The 26634-nt window shown below is 41.6% G+C and overlaps 1 protein-coding gene across 1 annotated transcript in view; it reads left to right on the forward strand.

Annotated features, from left to right (window-relative positions):
- The first annotated feature begins 407 nt into the window (after positions 1 to 407).
- The window catches only part of LOC132771312 (neurotrypsin-like), a 35742-nt gene continuing 9515 nt past the window's right edge, over positions 408 to 26634 (forward strand). Inside the window, exons 1-12 of the mRNA XM_060769174.2 lie at positions 408 to 967; positions 4714 to 4759; positions 7808 to 8044; positions 10459 to 10582; positions 12983 to 13149; positions 15698 to 15845; positions 15986 to 16164; positions 16431 to 16572; positions 19231 to 19433; positions 21846 to 21987; positions 23349 to 23554; positions 25166 to 25244. Coding sequence (XP_060625157.2) covers positions 908 to 967; positions 4714 to 4759; positions 7808 to 8044; positions 10459 to 10582; positions 12983 to 13149; positions 15698 to 15845; positions 15986 to 16164; positions 16431 to 16572; positions 19231 to 19433; positions 21846 to 21987; positions 23349 to 23554; positions 25166 to 25244 — 1733 coding nt within the window. The 5' untranslated portion in view covers positions 408 to 907. The remainder of the gene's footprint in view (positions 968 to 4713; positions 4760 to 7807; positions 8045 to 10458; positions 10583 to 12982; positions 13150 to 15697; positions 15846 to 15985; positions 16165 to 16430; positions 16573 to 19230; positions 19434 to 21845; positions 21988 to 23348; positions 23555 to 25165; positions 25245 to 26634) is intronic.

The raw sequence follows: 26634 nt of genomic DNA on the forward strand, positions 1-26634 counted from the left end.
ACCTTGGAAGACTATCGTACTCGGACAATGAGGGATCGCCCAAGTAAGACCCCCAAGGTTGAGAAACACTGGTCTAACACATCCTTTCTGGTTGCTTGATCCACCACCCTGTGCAGTGGGTATGGACAAAAAAGATTGGCACATGAGCTGCATATCCTACAAAGTCATGAGAATTTTCCTGCTGCTTGGATTAGTATGAAACACTTGTTTTGCTAGGATATTATGCCAGGAAGGGAGCCAAAGTGAATATTATGCCTCTCAGCTTTATCCCTGTTGTTGGGTAAACTGCAAGGTTAAAGTCCAGATTCCTTCTAGTTCAATTATTCTTTTGTAAGCTCAAGCAAAGAATTTACTCCATATAGATGCCTTTGCCCCCCCCCCCACCCCACCCCTTAAGCAGGGGATTTGGATTGACACCCTCAGGCAAGGCTGCAAAGCAAAGGAAAGTGTCATAAGAAGTTCCAAGAGGAGAGAAAGAGACCCCTGCTGGATTGATGCAGGTTGGAAGGGAGGAGGCTGGAGTCAAAGAAAGATGTGAATGTACTGTGCCAAGGAAAGCTTTTAGAGCCAGAAAAAAAGGGGAGGGGACTCATGAGGAAAAGCTAAGGATAGGGGGAGGTACAGAGGAGAAAAAGAGGTGTGGACCCAGCCTGGCAACCTGAAGGCTGCTTTCTGCCCGTTTGCACTTGTCTATTGTTATTTGCAAAGGTGGTTCAGAAGTTCAGGATCGCCATATATTCACTCACTTAGGAGAAGAAAAGGAGTAAAGGGAGACATGACAAGATGACAAGAGCCTCTTAGCCCCCCAGAAAGCAAAGGGACAGGAGCAGAGGAGGATCAGTGGGCAAAGGATGAGCTTAGAGAGAAAATGTGAAGCCTGAAGAATCAACTCACTGCTTATGGAAGGATGATGCTCCTCCAAGTATTCCTGCTGCAGCACTTGCTCCCCTGCTTTGGACCTGTGAAGGTAAGAGACGTCATCATCCCAAATTAAGTCACTTGGTTGTTTAGTGCCCTAAAAGCATACAGAAATGATGTCCAGGGAAATGCCAGATAGTCAGTGCCCGTGCATGAATGTAGATTTGAAAAGAGGTGGAGTGTGCAAGAGTTATCTTGTGGGTGGGGCACTGTGAGAATAAAAAAGAATTGAAGCCAATCCCAGCTATGTGCAAAGGATTGTATAGTCTGTGTTTTCAATATCGCAAGCATTGCAATAGAGGATCCTTTTCCAGTCCTGATTGATTCCTTAGTCATTAAAAAAGAACCTTGGTACTAGGGTGAAAATAGATGGATCTTGCTTAACTATTATATTAATAGTTGCGTTGTGTGTTGTTGCTTTTTACAATGTTGGAATAAAACATGTTAGAGGATGGGAACAAGGAGTAAAGGCATCAGCGGAGAGTGTTGGTCTCCTGCCATCTGGATTGCAGCATCTTCATTCATGCTGAGCTAGGGCAGGGCCCCCTTAAACAAGCCCATCCCACGCCGTCTGACACACTCAAGCAAGTGTGTACACTGAATTCCAATATGCTATGCTGTCTGGCTGCTCTCTTCCTTGCAGCACATTCCCTGTGTGAATGATTGTAAATCGTGCTTTGATTTGCCAGTGTTTTAGGAAAGCAGTTGTTTTGAGTTATGAAGGGCATTGGGAAATAGGGGACCACAAAGCCCATTCAATGAATTGAGAAGCATTATTCATTATAATGAATTGAGAAGCATTGGCTCCTCTCGAGCATTGGCTCCTCTCAAGGACAACTGCTATTCAGGTATAATTTCCTGGGGATGCAGAGGGCATTTTGAGGTGAAAAAAAAATCTTTTTTTCTGGAAAAAAATTGCAAGAATTTATTTTGACCTTGGGGGACTCAAGGAGCCTCCAAACATGGTGGAAATGACCACAAATGGTCCTTGAAACCATTTTGGGGTATTTTGAACCAAAAGTTTCAAAACATTTTGAAAATAACTGGAAACAATTTTGACACCTTGGTGCTCCCATGTGGCGTGTGGACTGCATTTTTCCTTCTGAAATATACAGTCTAATAATAATATAATAATAATTAAACTTTATTTGTACCCTGCCACCATCTCCCCGAAGGGTCTTGGGGCAGCTCACAAAAGCACTCAAGGTGCAACAAACACAAAATAATAAGTGTCTAAACAATATCACAATTGCAATAACAGTAACAACAGCATAAAACTAAAAACCCCACTAGTTAAAATCAATAAAATGCAAGAATAGCAGCAGATATAAAACAAACTGTGATCAATATCAGTCCGTGAGTGCAAGGAGAAATGATTAGCTAAGGCCTCAATACAATCAACTCCTAAATGAGGTCAAAGGCCTGTTTGAAGAGCCAAGTCTTCAAAATGGTTCAAAACACTTGGAAGAGTGAGAGCTTTGTGGAAGGCATTCCAAAGCCAGTGGGCCAACACCGCGAAGGCCCTCTCTGTCACCCCACCAACCATGCTTGAGATGGAGGTGGGACCGAGAGGAGGGCCTCCCCGGCAGATCTCAGGGCCCTCACCGGTTCATAGAAGGAGATGCGATCTCGAAGATAGACTGAACCTGAAGCGTAATTATTCCTTATACAAAATGATTGGGACCAGAAGTGTTTGGGATTTTGTTTATTTGTAATTTTAGAATACCCATATTTTCATTGATGTTTCATATAGACCTTATATACATAACCTAAATGTAATTTCACACAATATTGTAATGATTTTGTACATTAAATAAAGTTTGTGTACATTGAACTATCAGAAAACAAAGGTATCACTACTTTGGCCACCCATGCAGGCAATTTTGAATTCCAAAGGATTTCACAATTCTAGAGAAGCGATATTCAATCTGTACAAAAAAGTGCCAGTTGAAAGCTAGTCATTTTCATAAAGAGAGCACAATTGATCATCCCATAATTTATCATCCTAAAAGAGCATTGTACTTTGCCTTAAGCCTCCCTACAAATTTGTTTCCACCGTCCCAGTGTCTCCAAAGACTAATTGTGATGTTCCTAGCTATTTCTGTTTTGGTTGTCTCACTCCAAAGGCTGGAGATAAGATGTCAGATCATTAATGTCCATCTAAACCTTTTTATGGAACCCTGATCACCCCTTAGTTTGTCAATGAAAACAAAAAGTTGTTGAAGGCTTTCATGATTAGAATCATTGGGTTGCTGTGAGTTTTCTGGGCTGTATGGCCATGTTCCAGAAGCGTTCTCTCCTGATGTTTCACCCACATCAATGGCAGGCATCCTCAGAGATTGTGAAACCTCACAACCTCTGAGGATGCCTACCACAGATTTGGGTGAAACGTCAGGAGAAAGTTCTTCTGGAACATGGCCATACAGCCCAGAAAATTCACAACAACCCACAAAACAATAAGGTCTACCCATGATATCAGGATAGCTATTGCTGTTGCTACTTGCCTTCAGGTTGGCTCCAACCTATGGTGAACCTCTGATAAAGTTTTCTTGGCAAGATTTATTTGGAGGGAGCCTGCCATTGCCTTCCTCTGAGATAAAGAGGATGTAATTTCCCCAGGGTCACCTGGGCTGAGTTGGAATCAGAATTCCGGTCTCCTAGAATCCTGGCCCAGCATTCAACCCATCCTGCTGCCTTTGAGATAGCAATACCAAACTAAAACAGCACTGGGTTTTTTAAAAAAAGTACATTAGTTTTTTTCTTCATGCATCTTTTTGGTGAAGCCTTTCCTCTGACATTTTACAGAATCAGAATCATCGAGTCGGAACAGGCCCAATGGACCACACAGTCTAAGTTTCTGCAGGAAATCCATCTAGAGCACATGTGTCAAACCCAAGAACCACGGGCCAAAGCTAGCCCACCATATAGTTTTTTTATGTGGCCCTCCAGATACTGGACTGGAACTCCTGTATTCCTGAGACATTTTATTTAACACCTTTTGGTCCTGGGACCATATTCCAATTTGAAAAGTGTCTTAATGCAGGGGCTGCATTCTACCAACCGGTGGGACCAAAGCAAAGTGAGATATAATTCAGTTCATGTATTTTCCAATGCAAATGTGAATCACTTCTCTCCATCTCTGCTTAGGAGTCTCATTATAATAGACAACATTGCATTTTAACATTGCTATTCAAAAGTAAGCTCTAGGGCAAAGGACAGCTCATTTCTAGGCATGTCTACTCTGCTGTGCTTTGCTGTAATGTATGACCTATGGACTCTTAATGTATGGCACTGTGGGCTCAGATAATCCAGTTCAAAACAGATAATGTGGACTATCTGACTTTATATTCTGGATTATATGGTAGTGTAGAAAGGCCCAAAGATGTTTCAAATCCAATTTGTGATGAAAATCTGAGCTTGTCTGTACTGAACTGAAATACACACACACACACACAAAGTTCTGACACCAGAATATTCCTGTTTTTAGTTACTGAAGTGATGAAGGATAGTATTTCCTACGTATTCCTGCAAAGAAAGGGAGCTAGCCCAAAGATGCAAGGTAGACAAGAAGGAAAATCCATGTGTGTCCGATGCTCCTTCTACACTGCCATATAATCCAGATTATCAAATAGATAATCCACTTAATCTACTCTGAACTGGATTATATGAGTCTATGCTGCCAGATAATCCAATTCAAAGCAGTTAATCTAGATTTTATATGGTAGTATAGAAGGGGCCAGAGTTTCCCCATCTCTAACTAAGATGTGTAACTTTACTTTTTCCATTTCTTCCCAGGCTTTCTTAGGAGGTCAGTACAGTCAGAATCATTTGCAGAATGCAGGTAAGAATGCACTATCATTATAACCATTTTAATTGAGGTTCCATCATTTTGTATAAAGTCAGATTTAAGTCCCATGCTTGCTACTTTGGAAGCAGGAGTGGCATTAAAAGGAAAGAGTGTTTTTTGCACATTTGAGAGTTTCTTCTTCATGATTCAAAAGGATATTTGTTGGTAAATAATAATAGCAGAAGCTGATACTACCCAACACGATCTTTAACTCAGTAACTCAGCATGAGGAGGGGCTTTCGCTCCATGTTTTCCGAATTATCCTTCTAGAGTGATGTAATGTTTTAGCTTAATTCCAAGCTGATGTGAGGTATTATAGGGGAGCATTACACTCAACAAGGGTGCTTTCACACTATATTCTAATAGTAGAATCATTCCACTTTAACTACCATGGCTGCATTATATGGTAGCCTAGAATTTGCAGTTGTGGAGAGGTTTCTTTAAAACTTCTCTGGTGCCTCTGACAAAACTTAATCCCAGGATTCTATTGGATGCAACCAAGATAATTAAAGTGGAATGATAATGACATAATTATGTATTATGAAAGGGTCCTACCATGTCATTGCTCACTACAAGCAAAATGAAAAAAGGGGATGAATTTTATTTTGGTATTTATTTATTTATTGCATTTCAATACCACTTTTCTCACCCCAGGGGTGACTCAAAGTGGTTCACAACATAATAAATGGCTAAATTCAATGCCTCACATATATGTAAAATACATCACATATCTAAAAATAACATATTTTAAACCTTCAAAACTATAAAACATCAGACATAGACATAAAACATTTTAAATATTGCACCAATCCTGAGGTCGTAATTTGACTACTTCATCTTTGCTATCACTCACTGAATGCTTGCTTGAATAGCCGAGTTTTAAGTTGTTTTCTAAATGCCAGGAGGAAGGGGGCCAATTTAATTTTTCTGAGGAGGGAGTCCCACAGCTGAGGGGCCTCCACCAAGAAAGTCCTGTCACTTGGTCCCACCAATCACACCCCTGAGGATGGCGGGACTGAGAGTAGGATCTCCTCAGCCAATCTTAGTGCTCTAACTGGCTCATAGAGGGAGCTGTGTTCAGACAGGCAAGCTGGACTGGAACCGTTTAGGGATTTATAGGCTAAAGCCACCACTTTGAATTGTTCTCGGTAGCAGACTGGCAACCAGTAGAACAAGGGAGTGGTATGCTCCCTGTATGCCACTCCAGTAAGAAACCTGGCTGCTACCTGTTGGATTACTTGAAGCTTCCAAGCAGTCTTCAAAGGCAATCCCATGTAGAGTGGGTTGCAGTAGTCTATTTGAGATGTAATGAGAGTATGGACCACCATGGCCAAGACTGACCTCCTAAGGTATGGGCACAGCTGGCACACAAGTTTTAATTGTGAGAATGCTCTCCTGGTCATCACCAAAACCTGAGATTCCAGGCTCAGCATTGAGTCCAGGAAGACTCCCAAGTTGTGTCCTCAGGGGGAGTGTAACCATCCAGCACAGGCTGTAACCCTATACCCTGTTTGACCTTGCAGCTGACCAGGAGCACCTCTGTCTGGTCTGGATTCAGTTTCAGTTTGTTCACCCTCATCCAGACCATCACAGCTGCCAAGCACCGGTTCAGGACCAGTAGGTGGAAAGGAGAAATAGAGTTGGACGTCATCTGCATGTAGATGTTAAACAACATGGGGGACAGTACTGAACCCTGTGGGACTCCATTGAACAATGGCTGCAAGTCGAGCAAGCGTCCCCCAACAACACCTTCTGGGAACGATCCTCCAGGAAGGACTGGAGCCACTGCAAAACAGTGCCCCTGAGCCTCATTCCCACGAGGTGTCCCAGAAGTATACTGTGGTCTATGTTATCAAAGGCCACTGACAGGTCCAGGAGAACCAACAGGGACACACTGTCCATGTCCAGTTCCCTACATAGATGATATTATTTCTTCCCCCTGTAAGGTCCCTTCCACACAGCTGGATAAAATCCCACAATTTCTTCTTTGAACTGGAATGTATGGCAGTGTGGACTCAGATAACCCACTTCAAAGCAGATATTGTGGGATTTTCTGCCTTGATATTCTGGGTTATATGGCTGTGTGGAAGGGCCCTAAGCTTCTGCCTCCACCAAATTCTATATTTTTTTTCCTGCTCACAGCTGAAATTATCAAAATAGCATTTCAATTTGCAGGTTACAGAAAGAGTAGACATTTTCAGCTCAGGCTTAACCTACATATCAAACATGTCTGGAAATCAAGCCCTATGAGGGAGCTAGATATATTTTGCCCAGAGAACGAAAGGCTAAGTATTAATAATAATGTAAAAGGTAAAGGTTTTCCCCTGACATTGAGTCCAGTCGTGTCCGACTCTGGGGTTGGTGCTCATCTCCATTTCTAAGCTGAAGAGCCGGTGTTGTCCGTAGACACCTCCAAGGTCATATGGCCAGCATGACTGCATGGAGCGCCATTACATTCCCGCTGGAGCAGTACCTATTGATCTACTCACATTCAAACTGCTAGGTTGGCAGATGCCGGGGCTGACAATGGGAGCTCATGCTGCTCCCCGGATTCAAACCTGTGACCTTTCAGTCAACAAGTTCAGCAATTCAGTGCTTTAATCCACTGTGTTACCAGGGTCTCCTGAATTAATGATAGCCATGTTTAAATAATCAAAAGGATGTCATGTTGAGGAAGGCGAAAGCTTGCTTTTTGATGCTCCAAAGCCTATAATACAGAGCAGTGGATTCAAGCAGTAGGAAAAAAAGATACCACCTAATCGCAAACCTACTGACAGGAAAAGTTGTTTGGCAGTTGAATTTGTTGCCTTGAAGTGTGGTGAAGTCTCTTCTTTGGAAGTTTTTAAAAACCAAAGCTGGTTAGCCATTTGTAGGGAGTGCTTTGATTATATATTCCTGCATGGCAAGGGTTGGATTTGATGGCTTTTCTGGTCTCTTCCAACGCTATGTTTCTGCAATTCTGTTGTTGTTTCTGTTAGTAACTGCAGTCAGGTTGCTGGGCATGGAGGGAGGCAACCTCAATGGACTCTTCTCTTTTTCCAGCATCCGGCTCGTGTGAGGTGGAGAACCTTGGATATTATAATGTGTCACTGGATGTGACAGTCTCTGGATCAGCATGCTTGAACTGGTCAGATTTCCCTGATTACATTCTGCAGTATCCAAACCGTGGATTAGGAAATCACAATTTCTGCAGGAATCCAGATGGCGCGGCAGTACCTTGGTGCTTTTACCAACTTTCTTCTGGAGCAGTTGGCTGGGCTCACTGTGACTGTCGGCACGGTAAGTGCGAAATGCTACACTCTGTGATTCTGATCTCAGCTGAAAGCCTTAAAGCGTAGAAGGGATTATTTAGATGATTTTACTTCAGCTGGAACTGAATGCAATGGAAAGTTCATCTCAGAGATAGCTGAAAATAGAAGCATCCTTGTTCCCTTTCCATCTGTCCCATGGTGGCATTTTTACAAAAGGCCAAGCAACATGTTACATACAGATAAGGCCTGTTAGTATTTAAAAAGCCAACATGGGGAGAATAAGTATTGAAATTTCCAACAGTAGCTTTTTTTTATACTACGAAAAATATCTGATACTGATCTATTACTTTCTGCTTTAAAAGGTGAAAAGTAGATGAATCTGAAATAACAGGGAAGAGAGGTGAAAAAGAGGTGGAATGATGTCTCAGTTGTTGCTAAGATGCCAAATGCAGATTCTAGGAGCCATCTCCTCTGTTTACAAAGAGATAGCTATGTTAATAGATTGCAGCATAAAAAAGAAAAGGGGAGGGGAGGGGGAAAGGAATAAAAAGTAAAGGTAAATGTTCCCCTTGACATTAAGTCTAGTCGTGTCCCACTCTGGCCGATAGTGCTCATCTCCATTTCTAAGCCAAAGAACTGGCGTTGTCCGTGGATGCCTACAAGGTTATGAGGCCAGCATGACTGCATGGAGTGCCATTACATTCCAGCCGGAGTGGTACCTATTGATCTACTCAAATTTGCATGTTTTTGAACTGCTAGGTTGGCAGAAGCTGGGGCTAATAGTGGGACCTCATCTTGCTCCCCGGATTAGAACTGCCAACCTTTCAGTCATCAAGTTCAGCAGCTCAATGGTTTAACCCAACAGGGGCTCCAGGGAATGGAATATTGCAGTCTTATTTGGGCTGGTTTAATTTGGCATGATTGACTAGTTTTAATACTGGCTAGCAGTATTAAAAATTCTAAAATCAGTAAATAAAGAGCAATACTCAAAAAGCAGGGGAAGTTCAGACAAGAATCAATCAAAGCCAACTAACACCTCCCAACAAAGAATTCCCCCAGACAGCAACCAGCCAGGCTTTGAAACTGCAAGACCATTAAACGCTAATCAAGGTGGTCAATTGCAACATTCACACTTGCCTCAAGCAGACAAGAGTTCTTTCACCCTGGACATTCCACATTCCATGTTGTGAATCCCAAGTAGGCATGTTGAACTAGGACTTGTTGGAGAGATTTATACTCAACTGTGAAGCTCAGCCTTTGATTAATCCATTATTTCTCAACCTGGGGGTCAAGACCCCTGGGGAGATCGTGAGGGAGTGTCAGAGGGGTCGCCAAAGACCATCAGAAAACACAATATTTTCTGTTGGTAATGAAGGTTTTGTGTGGGAAGTTTGGCCCAATTCCATTGTTGGTGGGATTCAGAATGCTATTTCATTGTAGATGAACTATAAATCCCAGCAACTACAACTCCCAAATGCCAAGGTCTGTTTTCCCCAAACTCCACCAGTGTTCACATTTGGGCATATTGAGTATTCATGCCAAGTTTGGTCCAGATTCATCACTGTTCGAGTCCACAGTGCTCTCTGGATGCAGGTGAACCACAACTCCAAAACTCAAGGTCAATGCCCACCAGACTCTTCCAGTATTTTCTGTTGGTCATGGGGGAGTTCTGTGTGTCAAGTTTGGTTCAATTCCATCATTGGTGGAGTCCAGAATGCTCTTTGATTGTAGGTGAACTATAAATCCCAGCAACTACAACTCCCAAATGACAAAATCAACTCCCCCTCCCAAACCCCACCAGTATTCAAATTTGGGTGTATCGGATATTTGTGCCAAATTCAGTCTAATTAATGAAAATACATCCTGCATATCAGATATTTACATTACGATTCATAACAGTAGCAAAATTACAGCTATGAAGTAGCAATGAAAATAATGTTATGGTTGGGAGTCACCACAACATGAGGAACTGTATTAAAGGGTCATGGCATTAGGATGGTTGAAAACCACTGGGTTAACCACTATCTCTCAGCAAAACCTGTCTCAAAGAGTTTTTATGAAGATATATGAAATTGCGAGAGAACTATCTAAACTTCCCTGACCTGAATGCTATAGAACAGCCAAGAAGAGAAAAGGGTTCCTTTTTCCCCCTAATAGTGAATGAAACTACATAACACGTTTGAAGTATAGACATAGATACGTTATTTTGAGATAAATTTGTTATAGTCCATTGCTTTCCATCCACTCATACTCCATTTCCCATATCACACATTTTTTGCTGAATCAGAACCAACAATGTGGTTTTGCTTCCGTCATATGGGAATATTGCTTTTCTTATTTGTGTCAGAAGGTGGGGGGAATGTTCCTTATCTCCATTTTCTCAGATTTTGCTCTTGCAACAATTCTGCTGACATCATTTTGTGTTCTTCTCTGCTTTGAAAGGTGCTGTGCGGCTGAAGGAGGATGGCCAGGTGGAGCTACATTTCAGTGGGATGTGGGGCAGTATTTGTGGAGACCACTGGACAGACCAGGATGCCACTGTGGTCTGCAAGCAGCTGGGACTCAGGTAAGAATAAATCACAGGAGATGGCAACATTCAGCTACTAGGGTCTAGCACAGTGGTTCTCAACCTGGGGTCCCCAGATGTTTTTGGCCCAGAAATCCCAGCCAGTTTACCAGCTGTTAGGATTTCTGGGAGTTGAAGGCCAAAAACATCTGGCGACCCCAGGTTGAGAACCACTGGTCTAGCATATCTTTACTCTGACACAATGTAATTCTTGCTCATGCTGTTACGTTTTATGATTTAATTCATAGTTTTGTCATTGTTGCTTTATGTTAGATTTTCATATTGTTGTGAGGCATTCAATTTTGCTGTGAATATGTTGGAAACCGCTTTGAGTCCCTCCTGGGGTGAGAAAAGCGGTATCTAAATGAAGTAAATAAAATAAAATAAATAAATAAATAAATAAATTTAAAATAATAATTAAAAAATCCCAGGACAGTTCCTGGGAAAAATTGAGAGCCAAATTGACAAAGAAAAAACATGGCTGTCACTCACAAATGGAAGTTTGAAAAAGGAGACGGAGGGCCTGATTCTGGTAGCCCAAGAACAAGCCATTAGGACAAATGCCATCAAAGCCAGAATTGAAAAGTCGACGACAGATTCCAAATGTAGACTCTGCAAGGAAGCAGATGAAACAACAGATCACATCCTCAGCTGCTGCAAGAAGATCGCGCAAACAGACTACAAGCAGAGGCATAACACCGTAGCTCAGATGATTAATTGGAACTTGTGCCACAAATACCATCTGCCTGCGACAACAAATTGGTGGGACCACAAACCTTAAAAATTACAGAAAATGAACACGCCAAACTATCTTGGGACTTCTGAATTCTGACTGACAGAGTTTTGGAGCACAATACTCGTGACCTCACGATCATGTTAAAAAACAAAGTATGGATCATCGATGTTGCAATCCCAGGTGACAGCAGGATTGAAGAGAAACAACAGGTAAAGCTGACACAATATGAGGATTTAAAGATCGAACGGCAAAGACTCTGGCACAAATCAGTAAAGATGATCCCAGTGGTGATCGGCACACTGGGTGAAGTGCCTAAAGACCTTGGCATGAATTTAAACACAATCGGTGCTGACAAAATTACCATCTGCCAGCTGCAGAATACCACCTTACTGGGATCTGCATGCATTATTCGGCGATACATCACACAGTCCTAGACACTTGGGAAGTGTCCGACGTGTGATGCATCAATAGCCAGCAGAGTGATCTTGTCTGTGTTTCAACTCATCTTGTTGTGTTTCAAATGATGATGATGATGATGATGATGGCTCCTTGACCTCCGTGGAGGAAGGCTCCCTCCTATCATTCCTGGATATGGGGAGCCACTTACACCCCTTCCACACAGCTGAATAAAATCCCACATTTTCTGCTTTGAACTGGAATAGAAGTCAATGTGGATTCAGATAACCCAGTTCAAAGCAGATCTTGTGAGATTTTCTGCCTTGAGTTATATGGCTGTGTGGAAGGGCCCTTAGATGCAGTGGGATGGGCCAAAGAGAATCTCTTCAGCTCACCTATCAAGCATACATTTATATTAAGAAATCCAAAACTGACATTTAAGCAATACCTTTATTTGAGTGAGCCAAGATGCTATACAAATATGCAAACTTCTGAGTCCTCAATAACTCTTCACCAGCTACCAGTCCTGGTCTACAACTACAATAGTTATTCAGCAGGCTCTGGAAATGAAGAGTCTTAGGTACCACCCTGGCCATTAGTTAGGGCCTTGTTATGCACTTTACCCACTTCCCCCAGCCCTATATTTCCTGTTGGCCCAGTCCTCTTGTGCTTACGCAGCATGCCTTAGAAATAAATAGATCCAGGTCCCCCTTGACCATCGGATAGGCCATGTTTGCACTTTATCCACTCCCCAGGCCCTAGTCTACCTCGTTGTTTTAACCCAGTCCTTTCATAGTTGTCGAGTTCCACTTTGGAATCTTGGCCGTTGGAAACTGAGCTGTCTGATGTAATTAGTACCAAACTGGTTTTTAATTTTTAATATGTATGACTGTTATACAGTACTATGTTTATACTTTTATGATGATTTTGTATGTTCGTATGTCGGCAAGGGCAATGCTGTACCATGCTGGAAACTGCCCTGAGTCTGCTCGGGGAGATAGAGCGGTATACAAATAAAGGATTATTATTATTATTACTATTATTATTACAATTAACAACTGTGAAAAAGTTCACCATGCCCAACTATAACTCTACATAAAGGAAATAGTAGGATTGCAAGCTGCTAAAGGAAAAGTATTTGAGATGACTGAAGTAGGTTCTGATATAGATTTAGAGGGTTGGAGAGGTGAGCAAGGGAAGCTGAAGTTTATCCTTGCCAGTCATTTTCAGTGAAATTACTGCATTTTTTTTTTTACTTCGTGGCTTAGTGCAATTGGCACCGCCCAAAGGAAGAGCCATTCGGGCCTGGGGCCTGTCCATCTGCAATCTGTCAACTGTCGTGGGGATGAGAAGATGCTGTTGAAGTGCAGCTACCAAAAGTTGCACAGAACCTGCATTCAGGGAATTGCAGTGGCAAACTGTGTCCCGCCTCCAGGTAACCTACAAATAAAGACATTCTGCTGATGATTGAGCAATATTGCAAATCAGAAACATTTCCAACAGATCTGAAACAGGGGCATGTGAAACCAGAATCTCCATTTACTCAGCTGTTGTCTTTGACTAAATAGGTTTTTGTATTGTCTGTTAATCCAAGGCAACAGTGGTGTGTGAGCAGACATGGGAACCTCAACACTATTTCCATGCCACTTTCAGGTTTCTGGTCATGTCTCCCCCAATTCTCTCCATACTTGCATGCAGCACCATCGCTAAAAGGCCTAAAAGATGCAGCAGTGCATTTGTTGTTCATGTATTGCCCTGTTTGTTTATCACAGCTAGTGGGAGTGAGTTGAGTGTCGCCTGATTTAAAAATAAAATATCTGTACAATGCAAGTTAGAGTGACTACATCATGCTTTATATTACCTTCATTACATCAAACTCTCCAGCCTGGCTCTAATATGGTAAGTAAATGGCATCATGAATAAAGGGAAAACAGAGGAGGGTCTATATACTGTCTTCACTTACACACTAATCTTCCTAATATAAAAATCAGATGATACCCCACATTTTATTTTATTTTTTCATGTCAAGAGTGACTTGAGAAACTGCCAGGTCATTTCTGGTGTGAGAGAATTGGCCGTCTGCAAGGATGTTGCCAAGGGAACATCCTGTGGGAGGCTTCTCTCATGTCCCCACATGGGAAGCTGGAGCTGACAGATGGGAGCTCATCCTACTCCCTGGATTTTAACCGCCAACCTTTCGGTCAGCAATCCTGCTGGCACAAGGGTTTAACCAAGAGTTCCCATTTTATAATTGACTAGCCGGCCCCTGCCATGCGTTGCTGTGGCCCAGTCTGTGTAAATGTGTTTTGTGTGTGTATATATATGTGTGTGTTTTCAAATATATATATATATTTGAAAACACACATATACACAAATATATGTGTGTCTGTGTGTGTGTGGTCTTGCGCAAGCGGTGTAATGTATTTTTTGGCTTTTTAAGTCCCTTCTGCTGTGTTTTTCAGTGTTTTATGAGTGATGGTCATTCGTTGGCCTGATAGGTATATTGTGTCCAAATTTGGTTTCAATTCGTCCAGTGGTTTTTGAGTTGTAATATATTTTTGGGGTTGTTTTTTTTTTTTTTTTTGCTTTTTAAGTCACTTCTGTTGTGTTTTTCTGTTTTTATGAGTGATGGTCACTTGTTGGCCTGATAGGTGTATTGCATCCAAATTTGGTGGTTTTTTAGTTCTGTTAATCCCACAAATGAACATTACATTTTTTTATTTATATAGATTTATGTAGAAACATGGTAAAAAGATGTAGCTGTCCCTGACATATCTAATTTGATCCTGAATTATTATTAATCAAGTGTGAGTTTATATGAATATAAATGGAGTTTAATCCATTCATATTCTGCTTCTGAAATTCTGATTCCAGATCCTTTTTTCAGATTCTGACCTGATGGATGAATGGCCTTAAGTGTCAATATTTCTAGCCTGTGAAATGTGAAAAAGTGACTTGCTTCATTGGCACATAACAAGGCTAAATGAAAACTCCTCACATATGCATGCTTTTAAAGTGAACCAGGGCTCCTGGCCTTCCTGTTCTTCTCAAAATGAGGCACATTTTATAGCTTAATTCAATTTCAAATAGCATCCCAAGATCCAAGAAGAGTGACTCACTAAGTAGCACATGTCTTTCTCTCAAAGGCAAAGTGAATGTTAAGTTATTCATATTTTTTTAAAGAATGCTTAAACTGGCCACTTTTATTCTAAAGGAAATGCAGCCTTTTGGAGCTCTAATTTTGAATGCATTCCCAGTCTGTGTTTGGGATGGGACAGAGTAAGGTGGCATAAATTCCCAACTACTATTCTGTTATTTGTTGCCTAAAGATGTTCTTTTGCACCTTTGAGTTTTATTGGATTTTGTATAGGAAAGCTAGGAGTGATGGTGGTGAAAAACATAATAGGCAATTCCATCCTCAATCCAGGGCCAAGATTTACATATATAGGTGGGATTTTTTGGGAACTGGCAACAGTCATTGTGGAAGGACCAATTGTTGGGTTGCTGTGAGTTTTCTGGGCTATATGGCCATGTTCCAGACCAATTATTGTTTTATTCTCACTCATGGACCATTTTCTCTCCTAAATATACTTTTGCTACATCTTTCGGTAAAGAGCAATAAAGTATGAATTGGCAGGAAATATAAACAGAATTCCCAGTGATAGGGGGAAGGTGATTTGTGTTGAGCCACCAACTAACTAATATTCTGGGTTGCTGTGAGTTTTCCAAGCTGTATGGCCATGATCCAGAAGCATTCTCTCCTAATGTTTCACCCACATCTATAGAAGGCATTCTCAGAAGTTGTGAGGTCAAAACCTCTGAGGATGCTTGCCATAGATGTGGGAGAAATGGTAGGAGAGAATGCTTCTGGAACATAGCCATACAGCCTGGAAAACCCACAGCTACCCAGTGATTCTGGCCATGAAATGTTCTGACATAACTAATATTACTTCCATCCTCTTCTTATCTTTCTTGGAGAGCAGGTATAGGATTTCCACTTCGTCTAGTAGCCGGTGAAAAGAGCTTTGAGGGTCGAGTCGAAGTCTACTACAGAGGCCACTGGGGCACCATCTGTGATGACCACTGGGATGACAAGGATGCTGAGGTGGTTTGCAGGCAGCTGGGCTTCAGGTAATTGTCACCTGCTTTTATTTTTATAGGAATGTTTATAAATGTGCAGCTGCTAGAGCTGACCTCAATAAAACCTTCTGAGTTTCTTCTATTACCATATTGTGATTCTATCACAATGTATATATTTGTCTTCTTCCAAGAGGAATCCCAAAAGCTGTCTCCTGGGCTTACTTTGGGCAGGGCTTTGGCCCCATCCTTCTGGATGAAGTGGAGTGTTCGGGCAATGAGTTGTCACTTGACCAGTGCAAGAAAAGTGGATGGGGAGACCATAATTGTGACCACATTGAAGATGCAGGAGTAATCTGTGACCCATTTGCAGGTAATTCTTTAGTATTTCATCAGTAAATACACAGATTATTTGCAAGGAGACCCTAAAGAATATCCCATTATGTAGTTATGCTACTAAGTAGTACAGTAAGTTCTACAGATCAGTTAAATAGATGATAAGTCAATGAAAAAAATGGAATTTGTCATGGCTGACATTTAACTCAATTGTTCCATGTGGGTTATGAGTTGTAGACTTCAAGAACATGTGAAGAGAAGAGTCCTAACTCCTTCTTTGTCTGTCTGCTTGTTCTGCACCAGAAGGTAGCATCCGGCTGTCAGGAGGCCACAGCCCAAATGAAGGAAGGGTGGAAGTATACCACAATGGAGGCTGGGGATGTGTATGTGATGATGGCTGGACTGGTATCAATGCTCAGGTGGCTTGCAGACAGCTGGGCTTTAGGTAGGCTTTTCATTTTGTTTGTAATAGATGTTAGAATGAAATCAGACCAGATTTAGACGAAAAATTATTTACAAAGCCAATTTATATGATGATTTTGTTCTACTAAGGTAAAGGTTTTCCCCAGACATTAAGTCCAGTTGTGTCTGACTCTGGGGGTTGGTGCTCATCTCTATCCCTAAGCCGAAGAGCCAGCATTGTTTGTAGACATCTCCAAGGTCATGTGGCCAGCATGACTGCATGGAGCGCCGTTATCTTCCTGCCGGAGCGGTACTTATTGATCTACTCACATTTGTATGTTTTCAAATTGCTAGGTTGGAAGAAACTGGGGCAGACAGCAGGCGCTCACGCTGCTCCCCGGATTCGAACTTGCGACCTTTTGGTTAGCAAGTTCAGCAGCTCAGTGATTTAACCCACTGCGCCACTGGGGGCTCCTAACTGGTCACAAATCATTGTTTGGCATCTCATATGCTACTGCAGCAAACTGTTGTCAAGCTGACTTTGACTTACAGAGACTCTATAAATGAGAGACTGCCAAGTCACCCTGTTACCAACAGCCCTGCTCAAGTCTTGCAGATTCAAGATTGTGGCTTCCTTGATTGAGTCCAACCATCTTCCTCTTTTCCTGCTGCCTTCAGTCTTGCTTCATTGTTTTTTCTAGAGTCATACGTTCTCATATGATAAGACCGAAATACGACTGTCTCAGCTTAGTTTTCTTGGCTTGTATGGGAAGTTCAAGCTTGATTTGCTCTAAGATCTTCTTGTCTTTTGGCAACCCATAGTATCTGCAGAATTCTCCTCCTCTACTGAATTTCAATTGAGCTGATTTTCTTCCTATCAGCTTTCTTCACTGTCCAGGTTTCACAACAAAACACATTAATCGTTGTTCATGTTTCTCACATTTCATGTTTCTATGTGTTGTGGAGCTTTGGATTTTCCTTTCACTCTGAGCAAGACAATAGCTGGTAGGTTTGGTTGATTAAAAGAAAGCTTCAAAACTCGTTTTGCAATTCTAAAGTCACTACCAAATTTTCCTGAAAAAGTTGGAACTTTCTGAAACTTCCAAATCAATTTGTTAATGGCGGATGCGATTGTGCAATACACGGAAAACAGCACTGGCACTGGGGAAACTCCAAGGCCATCTCCCTCCCTCATTTTTATACCAATCTTGATGAAACTTGACATACTGCTACAACACATCCTCCTCTGTTAGCATACCAAATTTCAACATGTTCAGACAATCCACCAATTTTAAAGAATTTTTTAAAACAATTTTAGAAATAATTTATTAAAATAATTAAAAAAAGCTACCTCCTTGAATTTTTAAGGAAATGACAAAAGGTTATAGGGGATCACTCCCCACAACTTTCAGACACATTCATACTGTTGGAAGTCACCGTTTGTGTAGCTGAGGCCCAGCAAGGTTGGGAAATGTAGCATCGAGTCCTCAAAACACACCCAAGAAAAAAGGAAAGACCTCAATAAAAATAGCAAAGCTTTAATGGTGAGCAAAAAAGAAGTTTCCATTAAACTTTTATCCTCTCCTCGCCTCCCAAACTTTTCCTTCTTTCTCTCTCTTCCCTGGCTCCAAACCCTTCCTCTCTCAAAATCTTCCCTTCTCCTTTACCTTCCTCCATTTTTCAAAACTCCTTTTCTCTGGCTCCAAATCCTTCCTCTTTCTAAATCATCCCTTTTGCCTTACCTTCCCGTCTTATCAAAAATTCTGGCTTCAAACCTTTTCTTCCACTCAACAGCAACAAGCAGCAACAATGGTCCAACCTCCCATCTCCCTTCCCTGGCTGCCAATGAGCCAATAACTTTCTGAAACTTCCGAATTAATTTGTTAATGGCGGACACAGTTGTGCAATATGCGGAAAACAGCACTGGCACTGGGGAAACTCCAGGGCCATCTCCCTCCCTCATTGCAAACCTCTCCCCTCCCCAAAACATAACCCCTGATTGGCTGGGAGGCAAGCATCTTAGGCTTTGCCTCCCAGCAGGTTTAGTTGCTTTAAAAACACTTCATCATAGTTCCGACTCACTTCCGCATCCCTGAAATCAATTGCGCAAGATGAGTAGAAACTATAGGGAATTACAGCCTAGCAGAAACATGGTGGAAGTCCCTTCGGAAGGCAAAAACATCCGTTTTTTTTCCGAATTACGCCACATCTGAGCGAACCTATCCAACCATAATAGCTGAACATCCTTTTGGCTTGAAGCAGTAATTGCAGCAATATTTGTATGTGTGCTTAGTCCTTCTCCAGTAGCTAATTGAGTGACATGCATACTTTAGCATAGCATAAGTTTTAAAATAGGGAAGCACATTTTCCCAATGGAACTGTAATCAAAGGAGCAATAGAGGATGGAAGGAAGTGGTAAGAGCAAAAATGGTTATATGTATTTCAGATCTGTTAATCACCTTTGCCTATGTACATTCGTATATTCGTTAATTGTTAGTTTACATGTGAATCTATAGAAGTTTTGTCATAGCATATCTTTATGGTGCTTCTTACGTTTTCTCCATACTGTCTCTTTCTGCATCACTCTTAACTTGCAGCCATTTTCTCTCCTCTTCTCTCTCTCATTCTTGTTTGTGTTTTTTGTATATGTGTATAGGTATGTATGTATGTAAGTGTGTATGTATATACTTACTTCCTCCAGTGGACCTGCCAGGCTAGCATCAGAGGGGGAATTTGCTTCGGGTAAAGGCTTCATCTTACTGGATGATGTGGCTTGCATGGGCACTGAGCAGTCTCTGTTCGACTGTCCGCATAGCAACTGGGGCCAGCATGACTGCTCACACGAAGAAGATGTAGGAGTCCACTGTTCTCTAGAGAGCAACAGCATCACCACAGAGGCTGCAGGTAACCAACCCTAAATTATCTAAGGGAGAATCTGACACTGAGCAATGCTTGCACAACCCACTTCTCCACTGTAAGATGGCCTCAAAGTTTTTGGATTTTTGATGATACAGCCATCCAGAAATTACTTACTTTGTTTTAATTGAGTGCTTCAGCACAAAGTATTTGCAACAAGGGTGGCCATGTTTTATTGGAGTTGTAGATGTAAATAAACAGAAGCTTTACCACAGTTTCTGAACCAAGATATACTCTGCAGTACAATAAAGTGTCACTCAGGCTTGTGTAACAAGTAACAGTATCTTTACTTCCGTTCAAAAGGTCAAACAGGGCAACGAGATATACAGCAGTCTCTCTGAATTCTTACAGATAACAGAGGAAATGAACAGTCCCTTTAAACAGTCTTTAAATATGCCTCATTGGCTTTATAAATAACCAGGCTTTGGAGAGTTGGCAGCCATTTCCTTCCTGACTGTTTTCAGTCAGCGCTCTCTTCACTCTCCGAGGGAAAAGTGGCAGTTAAAACCATTTCTCTCAGCAGTAAGCCAGAGACAGTAGCCAATCAGAACTCTGGCTCCTGGCATGCTCAGCCAACCAGCTGCCGACACATGCCTTTCCGGTCAACCAACCACATCATGGTGTCTCTTTACAAATCCCCATGTTTGTTCTTGTGTTTGTCCTGTTCCAGTATAAACCTGGAACTGGCGTTGCCTTGTAGAGTCAAAAGTGAGGAGAGGCGGTCTGAATTCTCCCTGTGCCAGTAAGACAAGACATTCTTGTCTTACTGGCTTGAGAAGACAGTGTAAAAGAACATGGTTGCTTGAATAGCCTTTGCAGCTTCAAAGCCTGGCTGCTTCCTACCTGGGGGAATCCTTTGTTAGGAGGTGTTAGCTGGCCCTGACTGGAAATCCCCTGTTGTTTGAGTGTTCCTCTTTATTACTTTATGATTATTTTAGAGTTTTTAAAAATGCTGGTAGCCAGATTTTGTTCATTTTCATAGTTTTTTCCTCTCTGTCAAAATTGTCCACATTCTTGTGGATTTCAGTGGTTTCTTTGTGTAGTCTGACATGGTGGTTGTTAGAATGGTCCAGCATTTCTTTGTTCTCAAATAATATGCTGTGTCCAGGTTGGTTCATCAGGTGCTCTGCTATGGCTCTGAAGCTGTAAGGTATTCAAGCAGCTAGACTTTGAAGCTGCAAGGCTATTAAGTGCAAATCAAGATGGCCAATTGCAACATGTACTCCTGCCTCCAACAGACAAGTGTTTTTTATCCCACCCTGGACATTCCACAGATATACAAACCTTAGTTGTCTAGTTTCCAGCAGACCTCACAACTGGGTTGTTGTAAGTTTTTCGGACTGTATGGCCATGTTCCAGAAGCATTCTCTCCTGACGTTTGAATGCATCTATGGCAGGCATCCTCAGAGGTTGCTTCTGATACATGGCCATCCAGCCTGGAAAGCTCACAGCAACCCAGTGTTTGCGGTCATGAGAGCCTTTCGACAACACAGTTATTTTTGTGTCATACACTTGAGCTTCATAGAATGCTACATAGGAAGTACTGGAAATTTCTGTGGTATCAGGAGTTAATCAACGGTGGGGATATAAGATGAATGAAGTCTCATATGGGAACAATTAAGGCATCTAGGATGTCTCCACGGCTGTCACAGTGGTGAGATGAGAAAGAAATCAGCACATTAGTGGCAGAGATGGGGATAAAGAGATGGTGCCACAGAGAGCAGGAATGATCACTTTTTCTATAGGCAGTCCCCAAGTTACAAACAAGTTAGGTTCTTTTAGGGGTGAATTTATCTTGTTAGAAGTAGATTTCTTTCACTTCCTGTTGTCTCTCCCCCATTTGTAACTTTTTTTTGTTTTTTGTTTTTTGTTTTGCTTCTTTAGGTCCCATAGTGGGGTATAAACAAATGAACAAACAAAAATGTTCTTCTACACCAGATTATTTTAATTAAGCCCATCCACTTGTAAATTACTACTACTACTACTAATAATAATAACACTTTATTTATATTCCGCCTTTCTCACCCCAAAGGAGACTCAGGGCGGATCACAAGTACACATACATGGCAAACATTGAATGCCATTTGTATAGACAGTACACAGACAGACAGCACAGAAGGAGGTGTTGTTTCGATGTCATGGACGGTTGGGCTCGAGGCCACAGGGGGTGCTGTCGTTCCATCCTCTATGACGAAGAGCTGTCAGTACTTCCTCATTCCAGTTAGCATGGCTGACGGTCGGCCGCTCACGCTAACCCGGGGCTTTGAACATGCAACCTTTCAGTTGATAGATCTTATAGTTGCTGATGATTGCTAAACCTGAAGTCACATGAAGTAGTGTTACTGCATTGTTCCATCTCACATTCTGAGGTCATTTTCAAATATGTCTTCCAAATGGCAGAACTCCCTCTGCGGCTGGTGGATGGGGAACACACCAAAGAAGGGCGCATAGAGATTCTCCTGAATGGCCAGTGGGGCGGCATCTGTGGGGATGGCTGGACCGATAGAGATGCAGCTGTGGCTTGCAGGCAGCTGGGTTACAGGTAATTTGACTGCAAGCATCTGTTCAAAATAGGAAGATATAGCCTATTTAAAATCTGTGCTGAACAACTGACTTTCATCAAAGATGCCTGAAGAAGAAAATGTAGTAGACCAAAGTGGTAGATTATCACTCCATTGTTTTTATAATTCAAATTATCTCTATTTGAAGTCTTTCTCTTTGGTCTCTCATTTGCAGAGATAGCTTCAGACTTGAGTGTGATTTTCAATTCTAGGTATTGTATACTGTACTGTTTTGGTGCTGTACAGTGTTTAGCAAATATGTTTGCTGAAACGGTAGCCATTATGCCTCATTATGTGAATTCACTATTTAAAGGAGCTATTCAAAAGCATTAGCGTTCTCATATTGTTCATTCACACAAAATGACTGGCTCTTCATTATGCCTCAGTCTGCTAAAGTATTTGTGTTTGTACATTCTTGCTTATGATCTCCCAGTTCCAAGGGATTGTTTGCTGGAGTTTAGATGCTGTGTGCTGTGCTTTCCACAAGTGGTATATTATGGCCTAGATTTGGCCTGTTGGGGAGGTGTACAGGCCTGTATCCAGGGGAGGGGGTTTAGGGGTTCACCCCCCCCCGAAAATTTTCAGGTTAAAAAAAATACCTGGTTTACTCATGAATTTTAACTGGTCAGCCAAATCCCCATGCTAAGTCTATGGGACGCAAAAAATTAAGAGTTCCTCCAGAACTGCAAGCATTATCTCAAGCAAATATTGACAATTTATTCACACTGTCTTTACTTGCAGCAATAGCCAATGTAGTGAAGCAACCAAGTTGGGGAGGGGGGTGTTGAATGCTCTCATTATGGAGGCCAGACTTGGTGGAGGTGGTTGACAGGGGCGTAGCTGCAGGCTATTGAAGGCTGCTCTGCCCCCTGCTGTGCTCTTTGCTTCAGCGTGAGCTAGGAGGCAGGTTTAACTCCCCCCCCCCAAAATTTTCAAACCCCCCCTCCCGAATTTTTTTTCTGGCTACGGCCCTGGAGGTGTATACGTAGAAAGCTCTTCCTTAGTTCAAGAATGGGCAACTTGGAAGTCCCTGAACAGACTCAGAAGTGGAGTGGGCAGATCAAAAGGTTGGCCAGACGGCCTACCTAGAAGAATCTTCTGCCTTGTGCGACTGTGGAGCAGAACAAACAACTCCACATCTGTATGCTTGCCCACAATGCCCTGCCTCACGCACAGCGGAATAATTATTTTAAAGATACAGACAATGCAATCGCTGTTGCCCATTTTTGGTCAAAAATTATTAACCGCTTGTGCTTCCTCAATTTTTATCAGTTTTATACTTATTTATGTAATGCTTTTGACACAAAATAAGAGATTTTTTCAACTTGTTCTCTCCATGCAGTGGAGTGGCAAAAGCCAAAACCGTGGCTTATTTGGGTAAAGAGCATGTGCCTATCCATCTAGACAGTGTGGGATGCAGTGGCACAGAGCATGCCTTGGGGGAATGCATCTTCCGTGAAAATGGCATTCACAACTGCTGGCACAGCAACAACGCTGGAGTGATCTGTGACTATGTGGCAAAGGAAACCCACCTGGCAAGAAATTCAGGTATTTTGCACCTGGCTTTTCTAATGTGGGATATGTGAGGAATGTAGCACAGTGTTTATTTCCGGAGACACTTAACTTTCACTGGACAAAAAGCACGTTCACACTGCAGTGCTGAAAATGACACATTGGAAGGCAAATAGAGCTGGGATCTTTCCGGGAAACATTTGGCAAGATAACCGCATTGCATTAAATTGTGAAAGCAAATAAACCATAAACAAACTGAATCCACCCAAAATGCCGCTTGGCTCTGATCCAGGCCCTGCCCTTTACACCACTTTTATACCATAAATAAGTGTAGGAAAGTCTACCACTTGATTCAATTTTTTTTAAATCTCTGTACTAAGCTTATGCCCAGACATGGAGGCAATGGGAGTCCAACACTCACTGACTTCCTTTTGAAACTATAATATTGCAGTTGACGATGCTGGGAATGCTTTTAACTAATAGTGACTGTTTATGTGGTTTTAATAAAGCTGTATCTATTTGGTTTTACCTGGTTTTTTAATAAAACAAAAATGCAAGTTAATTAAATGTATGTGATTTCCCAGATTCCGCATGTTGAAATACTTTGCGGAACTTATTTTGTTTTTGATAATTATGAAGCGCCAATGCACTTAAAAACCTGTCTTAACTGTGTAATAATTAGAGTTATGCTTTTTTTTAGAAGAAAAGCTAAGCATAGGCTGAATTTTGTTGCCAGAAGTACAGTTAAGGGTTTTCTCTTTTATTTTCTTTATTTTAATGGTTGTGGTGGTGAAGGCTGGGTAGCTACCATTCCCAATGTTATCATCACTTTCAGAGAGAAGCATTATAGAATCTGTAATAATAGGCATGTATGAACAAATACACCCACCAGAGCTGGAAAATATACTTCTCAGAATTCATTCAGAGCAGAAGGTACCAAGTTCAGGTCTTGGTATGTCCAGTTAAAAAGGGGTCTCTGCCTTACATTGTGAAGGACCATAGCCAGCAATAAGGATAAACAACTCTGGGCTGGATGGACCAATTGTCTAGTGGTACAATGGTTTAAAAACTAATTTTCCCCCTACACTTAAAAATAAGGACATAACAATTTGAACCAACAATAACTATTTCAAAGACAAGACTGATTTTTTAATTAGTTTTCTTGTTTCAGTTTCAAAATTGCTAGGTAAAGGTTTTCTCTTGACATTAAGTCTAGTCGTGCCCGACTCTGGGGGTTGGTGCTCATCTCCATTTCTAAGCCATAGAGCCAATGTTGTCTGTAGACACCTCCAAGGTCATGTGGCTGGCATGACTGCATGGAGCACCGTTACCTTCCTGCCAGAGCGGTACCTATTGATCTACTCACATTTGCATGTTTTTGAACTGCTAGGTTGACAGATGCTGGGGCTGACAGTGGAAGCTCATGTTGCTCCCCGGATTCGAACCTGCGACCTTTTGGTCAACAGTTTAGCAGCTCAGCGGTTTAACCCACTGTGCCACCGGGGGCTCCTCAAAATTGCTAGTTAAGGGAAAAAATAATGTAAGCATGTTTTTTTGGTCCTAGAAAGTGGTGTTGAAGGGCTTTAATTATGTGAGGGTGTGTTTTTAATTGTTTTGGATTTTGTTTTGGTTTTTTTTTTTTGACAGGTTCAATGCTTGAAATGTGTGGACTGCGCTCACTTCACCACCGCAATAAAAGGATAATTGGTGGAATCAAATCTTTCAGGTATTACGCTTGCCTCTTGTTGCTCTGGACAGCAGAGCAGTTGTAACTATGGTTTGTCACACACTTTTTTTCCAGACAGCAGCTCCTCCTGCCCCCATCATTTGCATCTGTTGGACATGAGAAAATTTGTTATTGAGAAGAATGTGAAAGCAGATAAACCCCCTGAAAGCCACCAGTCTCTGCTGTGCTCCTATGCATTTTCCCCCATATAGCAGCAGTATAAACATAAGAAGAATGGTTTTGAATATATGAATGCCTTGAATGTTAGGAGAAATAACATGCTTTATTATTATTATTATTATTATTATTATTATTATTATTATTATTATTTTACTGACACAAAAACACAGTATGTCACAGCAAACGAGATCTAAATGCTGGATTTCGTATCACAAAATCACAAGTCGAACACTTCTCAAGCATCTAGGACTATGTGTTGTATTTTCAAATGATGCACGCAGATCCAAACAAGGTGGCCTTTTGCAGTTGACAGATCGTGATTTTGTCAATGTTTATTGTTTCCAAATGCCAGCTGAGATCTTGTGGCAATTACCCAGTGTGCCAATTACCACTGTGACCAACTGTACTGGTTTATGCCAGAGCATTTGCAGTTCAATTTTGAGGTCTTGATAACAGCTGAGTTTTTCCTTTTGTTTTTCGTCAATTCCCACAATTATGATGTCTGGTGTATTGTGTTCCAAAACCTTGTCAGTCTGGATTCGAAAGTCCCACAATATTTTTGCGTGTTCATTTTCCACTACCTTTGCAGGTTTTTTATTATTATTATTATTATTATTATTATTATTATTATTATCCCACTCTATCTCCGCAAAGGCATCTGACTGCCTTTGCTTGCTCTAAATCTTGGGAATTATGTCTTTTATCCTGAATACCAAAGGTTGCGAGAGATTGCATTGCTGCCCCCTTCAGAGAAGCAGGCTAGGGATTTTCTTGCTGCCTTGCATTAACATTGCCTGCGTGGTAGAGAAGCAGAATGGTCTTTGCTGTCCTCTGTTTATGCAGAAGCCTCTCATAGTTGGTTTATGAGTAGTTTTTTGTAACTGGACTTGGTCAGAAGCTGTATGAAACAAATATCATGACAGTATGCTAAATGGGAGAGAGCCAGCATGGTGTTGTGGGTTTGGAGACGAGGATTCAGTTCCTTGCTTGGCTATGGAAACCATTGGGAGACCTTGGTTGAGACTCACACTTTCAGCCCCAGAAAACGCAGTGATAGGTTTGCTTTAGGGCCACCATTGGTCAGAAAGCCACACAACAGCAACAATGAGATCTAGAATTATTATATTGTCTTCAAATATTCAAAATCAGACTAGAATTTAATCAAAAATAATTTGTAAGTTGGACCAAGTGAGGTTACTTAGTTTACTTA

Source organism: Anolis sagrei, chromosome 3, assembly GCF_037176765.1.
Source record: "Anolis sagrei isolate rAnoSag1 chromosome 3, rAnoSag1.mat, whole genome shotgun sequence".
Taxonomy (NCBI): Eukaryota; Metazoa; Chordata; class Lepidosauria; order Squamata; family Dactyloidae; genus Anolis; species Anolis sagrei.